Source organism: Leiobunum rupestre, chromosome 2, assembly GCF_980474605.1.
Source record: "Leiobunum rupestre chromosome 2, qqLeiRupe1.1.hap1, whole genome shotgun sequence".
Classification (NCBI taxonomy): domain Eukaryota; kingdom Metazoa; phylum Arthropoda; class Arachnida; order Opiliones; family Sclerosomatidae; genus Leiobunum; species Leiobunum rupestre.
Window position 1 is genome coordinate 42,715,323 of NC_143385.1, and position 9,461 is coordinate 42,724,783.

At 37.5% G+C, this 9,461-nt stretch overlaps 1 protein-coding gene across 1 annotated transcript; it reads right to left on the reverse strand.

Moving 5' to 3' along the window:
- Positions 1 to 6,512: 6,512 nt before the first annotated feature.
- On the reverse strand, positions 6,513 to 8,852 carry LOC149957558 (uncharacterized). Its single transcript, XM_090167090.1, has 2 exons — positions 8,226 to 8,852; positions 6,513 to 6,605 (listed from the first exon to the last, which is right to left on the reverse strand). The coding sequence occupies exons 1-2, from the start codon at positions 8,850 to 8,852 to the stop codon at positions 6,513 to 6,515; spliced, it is 720 nt and encodes a 239-aa protein (XP_090023216.1).
- Positions 8,853 to 9,461: the final 609 nt, after the last annotated feature.

Consider the following 9,461-nt stretch of genomic DNA (forward strand, 5'->3'; position numbering starts at 1 on the left):
AGTTACACCATCGTTTTTGATCATTTTTAGACAACTTTGATTGTCCTCAAATATCTTGATTTGTAGCACTTCTTTTTGTCAATCGTCTTCGAGCAACCTTTTAAGCCAAAGTGCTTCACGACACGTTTCAGCGAGTGCCACATACTCCGCTTCAGTTGATGAGAGAGCGACAATCGTTTGTTTACGGCTTGCCCAACTTATAGTTCCGCCCAGCCATTGAAAAATCAATCCAGATATTTGATTTTCGGTCATTTACGTCTCCGGCCCAGTCCGCATCTGCGAATCCGGTTAGTGTATTTACTTGGGTTGTCTCAGATCCCAGTTTCAGTTTCAGATCCTGAGTTCCTTTTAAATATCGTAAGACACGCTTTACCGCAATCCAATCCATTTACATCGTATCTGAAATATTTCGACTTAAAATCGATACTGCAGCTGCAATGTCGGGACGAGTGCAGGTAGCTACATATAGTAAGCAACCGATGGCTTAACGGTACATATCATTATTAGCAATATTTTCATCTTTTTCTTCTGTTTTCATTTTAATATATCCGGTATCCATTGGTGTTTTCGTGGGTTTTGCGTCTTGCATCCCAAAGCGTTTGAGAATGCGTGAAATGTATCCGGACGGGTGAATGATAAATTGTCCATCTGCATCGCGTTTTATTTCTTGACCTAAGTTTAATTGAAGTTCTCCGAGATCTGTTATTGAAAAATGTTCCGTCAACAAGCTAAAAAAATTATCTATGAATATGTCTGACCCGACTGCAATAATGTCGTCTACGTACACGAACACGTAACACCATTCATTTTCAACTTTCTTGGTGTACCGACATTTGTCAGCAGTCCCTCTCCTAAGCCCGTTTTTTTCGAGAACATCATTCAATTCTTCATTCCAAACACGAGCTGATTGTTTCAAACCATAAATGCTTCTGTGTAATTTAAACACTAAATCATCGGTTTCTTTTGTAGCGAACCCCGGTGGTTGTTTCATATAAAGTTCCTCTTCTAGTTTACCATTAAGAAATGCTGTTTTGATGTCGTAGTGACGTACTTTCAACTTTATATGTCCAGCAACGGTGAGTAGCGCGCGAAAAGTTGCTTGTTTACCGACAGGCGCGAAAACTTCATCAAAATCTGATCCAAATTTTTGAGAAAATCCTTGTGCGACTAGACGAGCCCTGTACCGACTGATCTTTCCTTTCGCATCTCTTTTTGTTTTGAACAACCATTACACCCGATGGCCTTCTTGTTGGGTGGTAGTTCCGTAAGAGTCCATGTCTTGGTAGCTTCTAGGGACCTGAGTTCCTCAGTCATTGCTGCCTTCCATTCTGCCTGTTTAGGACCAGATATAGCTTCATCGATACTACAGGGGTCATCGGTTGTTGCATCAATCTTGCATGAAATCATGGTTTCAATTAATCGAGTCGGGGGCTTCCCTTTGTTCACCCTTGCAGAGCTTCTTTTGTCTTGGTATCGATGCTTTCGGTTTCATGGTCGCTTGCTAGCTCCTTTTGATCTTTCACCTCATTCTTTAAAAGTAACCAGCACTCTTCTTTGTCACGTTTAGTTTGTTCCGAACTACAATATTCTTCCACGAACTTGATATCTCTACTTATTGTGATGAGATCGGTCTTCGTGTCATCTAATCTGTAATCCTTTGAGCCATCCTCGTAACCAACGAAAGTCAATTTGTTCGCTTTGCCGTCGAGTTTCCGATGTTTTTCATCAGGAATGTGAGCGAAGGCTACGCAACCGAAGGTTCGAATGTGACTTAATTCAGGTGCTTTACTATACCAGTGTTCATAAGGCGTTTTCTCGATCGTTCTGCTAGGCAACCGATTTTGTAAGTAGCAGGCGGTGATTGCAGCTTCGCCCCAATAGCGATTTGGAAGCTTTGCATGTGTAAGCATGCATCGCGTCATTTCAGTTAAAGTGCGGTTCTTTCGTTCAGCCACGCCATTTTGTTGTGGCGTGTATGGGGCAGTTAATTACCATTCAATTCCTTCTTTCTTTAGAAACGTCTTTACTTCTCTATTGACATACTCTCCGCCTCGATCGGAACGGAATTTCTTCGACTTGCGAGAATATTTTGTTTCGCAAAGTCGCACGAAACTTCGAATGTGCTCAGCAACTTCATCTTTCGTCTTGAAAGTGACACGATGGTGTATCGACTATGATCGTCAATTAAAGTAAGAATGTACTTCTTCCCGCTTGGAGTGACTGTTTGCATCAGTCCGCATAAATCCGTGTGGATCACATCTAATATGAATTCGGATTTCGATCTTAATGCCGGAAATGGCATACGAGCCATCTTTCCCTCTAAACAGGTTTCGCATATGCTTGACTCCCCACAATTTGATAATTTTATCCCATTTCCAAGCTGTTTCTTAACGAGTTGCGTAACAGCATCTGGGTCACGGTGTCCCATTCTTCGATGCCAAAGATGAATGCAAGTCTTCATTTCCGAATTGCACGTCAAGACAGCTTCTATTGGTTGATCTAATTTGTATAAATCTCCATCGCAAGTTGCGGTTGCGATAATTTCTCCACCCAGTTGGATAAACTTGCAATTCTCTCCAACAAAAATTATTTTAGCCCATTTTTCACTAATTTGCCACGGATAATAAACTACAAGTTAGCTGCGGTACGTATAAAACGTCTTGGACTTCCGCTGTAGTTTCTGTACCGTTCTTGAGAACACAACGTAGTTTACCGTTACCTTTTCCTTTAGCCTCAACAGCTTCGCCATCCGCTGTGTAAACGTTATCTTTAAATGTTTCGTCCAATTATGTAAAAAATGTTTTGTCATTTGTCATATGACACGTAGCGCCGGAATCAATGTACCAAGCGTTACCGCTGGGCTGGCTAGTAACTTTGAACAATGTGACTCATCTTTTGTTTCAATTGACCGTTTGACAAGGCTAGCATGCTGTTTCCCTGAATCATGTGGTTTTCGCTCATTTCTTTGTAATCTCCAACAATTTTTCTTAGAATGGCCTACCTTTCCACATTCCCAGCATCGTCCTTTCAGTCTAGAGGCAGCGGGTTTTATGTCCTTTCTAACCGTTTTCAATGCAGTTTGTTTTTCACTGTATTCGGATTTTACAGTTAATCCCTCTCTTCGTTTAAATTCGTCAATTAGCTTTCCATTCACCAGTTCCAAAGTTAATTCGTCTTCATCTCTGGTCTCTAATGCTATTATTAGGATTTCATAACTTTCCGGTAGACTGCATAGCAATAAAGCTACTACCAAATTATCTTTAAATGTTCACCCAAGCCTTCCAAGCGATCGACGAGATCCAGCATTATTTCGAGATGTTCTTCCATATTTCCCGATTCAGTCAATTGACTACGATAAAGTCTTTTCAACAGGAATACCTTGCTACAAAGAGTGCTCTTCTCGTGGTAATCTTTGAGCGATGTCCAAACGTCAAGCGCCGACGTTTTATCTCGAATATGCATCAATTGATTATCTTCAACCAGTAATCCTATCGTCGCCCTCGCTTTATTATCCTGTTTTCTCCAAACAGCTGTTAAAGGTTCCGGTGGGTTGTCAGAAATCACATGCCAGATATCTTCTTTTATTAGAAACATTTCCGTTTTAAATTTCCGTTAACAATATCTATTGTTTACCAGAGCACACCACACCCACGTTCAAACGAAAAGTAATTTTACTCGTTAAAGTATTTTATACTCGACTTCGTTTCTTAATAACGCAATTAAAAGCATCCTAGCCCCATAACCTATTGGAAATTAATTGTAACTGTAACTAAACCGAAAATGAAATTATAAAATATTATTATTTCCTCGCACAGTTTTATTGTCTACTAAAAATATACAAAAGAAAAACAACAGAGTTCAAATTCTTCTTTAGTAAACTTCATTAGTCGCAGTGTGGAGTGTAGCTGGGCCCATAACCTATTAGATTTAACGTGTAGTGTACGAAAATAATAACTGAGCCGTGAAAGGGGTTATAGCTAAAAACAAACTTCTTTATTTAGTAGTAATAACAAAACAAGTGGACGAGCAGTCAGCGGCGAACTCGAACTCAGAGGTAGAGATAACAAGTTGGCAAGCTTGCCAAAATATACCTCTCCTCGGAAGATTGTCCCTAGTGGTATTAAATTCTCGAGATGACCATTAAAGATATATTTCCGCATTTCAGAGTTATTTACTAAAAACGTAATCCTGGTTCTATCCCTCTTGGTATAAATTTTAATTATGATTAAAAAAATTGAGATGAAACAACCGATTTTAATTTATTCAGAATATTATAAATTAAGTAGTTACAACAGTGAGTTAGACGTACTAAAACCATGCACAATTGAATTTAACCCCTTTTTACAGTACAAGTTTATCAGTTGAATATAATTCGAAGCAAATTTTAATGAAAGAAATATCTACACAGGGTATTTGTATTTTTCTCGCTTACGAAATACTTGCCGCAAATTTAACGTTCATATTATTTCAACACTCGCCTTTGGTGAAGATACCGTAGAATAGCTATATTCGACCTCTGGTAGTGGACGACTCGTAGACTTCCAGTGGACGTTGTGACACATACCGCATGCAAAAGACCAATGCCGTTCAATTTCCAATATCATATAATTACTCGCACACCCAGGAAATTAATGACTGCGTTAGGAATCGTAGATATCCAAATATCCACACCAAAAGTATTACCAAGGAGCAAAAACCTTACCATCAACAAGGCAGAGAGAGCCACATGACTAAACGGCAGCTCTTATATCCATAATCGTTAAATAAACGCATTTGCGTTATTACAACTATATTTAAGATGATAATAAAACCCGTAAGTAAATAACAAAAAACTAACAAAGTGGACCACCCACAGGTTCTACCCTTTAACCCTCTTATCTTTGCTGACTGCGCTAAAACAAGATTTGACCTTTAAAATTTCATACGTAAAAAATGTAGACTTTAAAAACCATTAATATACTCTTCTGCTAAGCTGAGTTTATAATTTTCTAAGAAACGTTATATGCATCGGTGGTTCTGTGGTAGAACATTCACCTGCCATATAGAAGGGCTCGGGTTCGAATCCTGGGCGGCGCATTCTTTTTAATCGACAGAGATGACGTTACATTCGATGCAATAATTTAAATGGAACACCCGCTTAAGCTGAGCTTATAATTTTCTTTGAATCGTAACATGTATCGGTGGTTCTGTGGTAGAACACGCGCCTGTCATGCAGGAGGGCTCGGGTTCGAATCCCGCTCGATGCGATAGCAAAATTGATACTAAGACGAATACCGTAAACAATTTGTGGAAACCCTGACATTTGGACGTTGAAACGTTTATTGTAACCCTCAGCACTCGGTCCGTCCCAAAAGTCAGTATGAAGAAGTTGGAGAGCAAACACCCATACATACAAAACGCATACACAACAAAATCATCACCCACAACGCAAACTCAACATTCCCGCACTGCACTTAAACCTTACAATAATATCATTTCCAATGAAACGAAATTGTAACCGTCACGACGGTGAGCGTTAACGAAAAAATAACAACCGCACCAACCGTTAACGCTTACCGTCAGGCGGTGGTTTTGCCAACCTTTAAAGTTCTGCAAAAACGGTTTTTCGACTTTGCTCCGGTAACGCGTTTTGGACTTTGCCCCGGTAACGCGTTCGCAGAATATAGACACACACACACACACACACACACACACACACACACACACACACACACACCCACCCAGAAAGACGATTGTAAAACCCCTCCTAAGGGACATAGTCCCCTCGGAGAGTTAAAAACAAAAGAGAGGAACGTTCACGTGACTGCATTTATATAAACAAAATATCGTTCTCTCTTTAGCGACGGTTTCGCCATCTAGCGTTACGAGCCCAACATAAAGTTCTAACATTACTGTGTCACGATATGATTTTCAAAGAGTACGTAACATATTTATACCAGTGTATATGTTTTCAGTAGGGAAGTCTCAAGGGGCTGATTACTCCCCGTAATCGGTGTACAAGCCTGTAGCTTTGACTCAAATGATTACGTAAGTTATTACAGATTTAGCACTATCAAAGGCTGTACTCATTTTCATATTTATGTACTCGGTGTTTAGATTTTCAGAGAGTGGGAAGTCTTTCAATTGTAAATTTCAGAAATATAAAATATTTGCGGTTTTGAAAAAAAAAATTCAACGGTTGGTGGTAGACCCAATATTTCAATAAAAGTTTTAAGATATACTTAGAAAATTGACAACTAAAATGGGTTCTTTGGTCAATGAGAAAGATGTCTGAAATAACGTTTGCGGAGTAACGCCAACAAACCGTTCAAACCTTTTTATTCAATCAATGAAGTTATGAATCTCATTCATCAATTGCTTGAAATGGAAGAGTATTCTGAAGAGTGTTTCAAAGAGCAAATAGAAATAAAAAGCCTCAGATAGAGATACCAATCACGGCAAATAACTTAAATAACTACTTTACCGAAGACATTCCGTCTAATCTAACAGATCCCACTTATTCTTCATCTAATCTACACACCATGAGTCTTTACCCAGTTACCGCTGATGAAATTCGCTCTATTTCCGCTACTATTCCTAGCAACTCGGCCGCCGGATTCGATGATCTACAAACAAGACCAATTAAACTTATACTTCCCTTTATTTTACTACCAATAGTATTTATGATAAATCTTTCTTTCAGTACAGGCAAATACCCGGAAGCACTTAAACGCACTATTATTACTCCTATTCACAAAAAAGGAGATACCCTCGACTGTAAAAATTATAGGCCAATTTCAATCTTACCTTTTATATCTAAACTCTTCGATAAAGCATTTAACAATCGATTACTATCATTTAGCAATAAATATAAACTTATCTCAGACTCTCAGTTCGGATTTTGGTCTGGGCTAGGAACAATTAATGCAATGACAGAAGCCTATAATATAATACTTCATTACTTAGATAAAAGCGAAATTTGCGTAGGAGTGTTTTTAGACTTACGCAAAGCCTTTGATTCAGTACCTCATAATAATCTAGTAAATAAACTATATAATATGGGAATTAGGGGTGTAGCAGGTAACTGGATAAAGAGCTACTTAACTGATAGGGTTTGCTATACAAAAGTAAATGGTACTCTATCGGAGGCAAGAGTACTTCGTAATGGTACTCCCCAGGTCTCGGTCCTTTCGCCACTACTCTTCAATTTGTACGTAAATGACAAATCAAATCTGGTTTATTATTGTACGCGGACGATACGCTACTGCTATATGGTGGGAAAACTATTGATTGGGTTATTCAAAAAGTAAATAATCGTTTAGAGAAAATTAATATGTGGCTAAGGAAAAATAGTTTAAACCTGAATCTGACCAAAACGGAATTTATTGTATTTAGTAATAAAGGAAAAGATATAAATACTGTGGAAAAAATTACAATAGACAACCATAAATTAAATAGAGTTAAAACATATAAATATCTAGGAATATTGTTTGATGAAAGTCTCAACTGGAACGCCCATGTCGACATACTTTGTAAATCATTAAGATCAGTTTGTGGTATTATGTACAAATGCAATAAAATTATGACCCATAAAATATTAAAAGAAATATATTTTTCCCTATTCCATTCTAAATTAAACTACGGTTACTGTATCTGGGGTAACACGACAATGCATAATTTAAAAAGAATAAATGTCCTTCAAAAAAGAGCCATTCGCGAAATAAATAAAGTACCCTTTTTAACCCACACAAAAGATTTATTTATTAAAGACTAGATTTTAAATATCTTCCAGCTACGAGACTATTCATCAATATTATTTCTATATAAAGACTATCACGGAAAAAGGAAAATATTGCAACCAAATACACTCCCAAAAATAACTAGATCAGCTAATTTGTTTAAATTACCTCTCTGTACGACTTCAAAAAAAATTACATCGATATTTTATAGCGGAGTTAAACTCTTTAACTCCATAATTGAAAAACTAAACATAACTGAAAAATACCACCATTTTAAACGTAGCTTAAAATCCCTCTTGTTATCGTATGACATTTAAATATACCCCAACTTAAATATAAATCTTCCAATCTCACTGATTTATTATTATTTCTTATATTGAGTATATTTAAATTAAGAAAGTTTCTATAATCAGTACTTTTTTATGTAATTATTTTTTTTGTTTGTTATTTTTTTTATATATGTTTTTTTTTTAATATTGCTAAAACTCTAAAAATAAGAGAACCAACTGGAACTTTAGTTAATTTAGGGGGTGAAGAAAAATATTTGAGGACGGACATAATATCGGACATGTTTTCTACAACCACGCGGGATGTGGCAAAGTGGCCCGTCCATCTTTGGTCTAAGAGTCTTTTCAATCGTGCGCCTTCGTAGACTTGACTAACTGTGAATTTGCGAAAGAAATTGTAGAGAGAACTACAGAGAGTGAAAAATTCGTTAATGTCGGAGATTTTATCACAAGCGTGAGCTATCACCAGATGGAGTTGGTGATTGTAGCAGTGAACGTAGGGTATGGTCTTCTTTAATTTGTTTTGCATTAACTTTTGAATTCCACCATCATTTCCGGACATTACATTGGCCCCGTCATAGCATTGGCAAATAATTTCTTCGGGCGGAAATCCAGAACTACGTAATATTTCAATTATGTAGTCAGTCATATCTATAGCTTTCAAGCTTGACAACTTGAATATACCCAAAAAGCGTTCCATGGGAATTCCGCATTTCACAAATCGTACCACAATTGACAAGTTTTCAATCCCAACGGCATCTAAGGTTTCATCGGCTTTTAAGCAAAATGCTTTGATATCACTTTCCCTATACGTTGATGCGATTTTCTCTAGTACCATAGAAGACATAGTATGAATCACTTCATTTTGTATTTCAGGTGAAAGGTAAGAAGCATTGCGAGGTATTGTTGGAATTATCGCTTTCAATCTGGAATCCTTTTGAATAGTGAGACAAAAAGACCCCCAGAGATTTCGTGTTGGACGCCATCGTCTATCTCGCGCATCGTTTTAATACCGTAACAGTTGGATCCCCGAAATGACAATTCATTTATAGCCAAAAACTTAATGGTCTCTGCGATACTTATAATATAGTATCTATTTTTATTTATCTGAGCGGGACAAAGGAGTGTTTTAATGTCCTTAAATTTGGTCGCTCTGGATTTATCTTCTTCCCAAAAGACTACGGAACTCATATGTGTTTTACTCGCTGCATGACGCTGAAATCCTTTTTTAGATTTTCATGCTATTTTCCAATTTTTAAACCCCTTGGTTACAAAAGTGGGTTCGAAATCATTATCAGCAGTGGAATACTTTCTGCACGGAAAGCAAAAGCAACTATCATCAGAGACAGAATATTCTAACCACAGACGCCCATGGTACCATTTATTACTGAAAGAACGTAAATTTGAACCATATTTCGTTTTGGGGTACTGCGATAAAATTGGTTGAACAGCTTTA

Excerpts from the sequence above, each read along its gene's own strand:
- LOC149957558 (XM_090167090.1), bottom strand. The coding sequence starts at position 8,852 with ATGTCTTCTATGGTACTAGAGAAAATCGCATCAACGTATAGGGAAAGT. Across the intron at positions 6,606-8,225 it reads CTAAATTAACTAAAGTTCCA|ATCATCGAATCCGGCGGCCG; the intron begins GTTGGTTCTCTT and ends TCTTGTTTGTAG.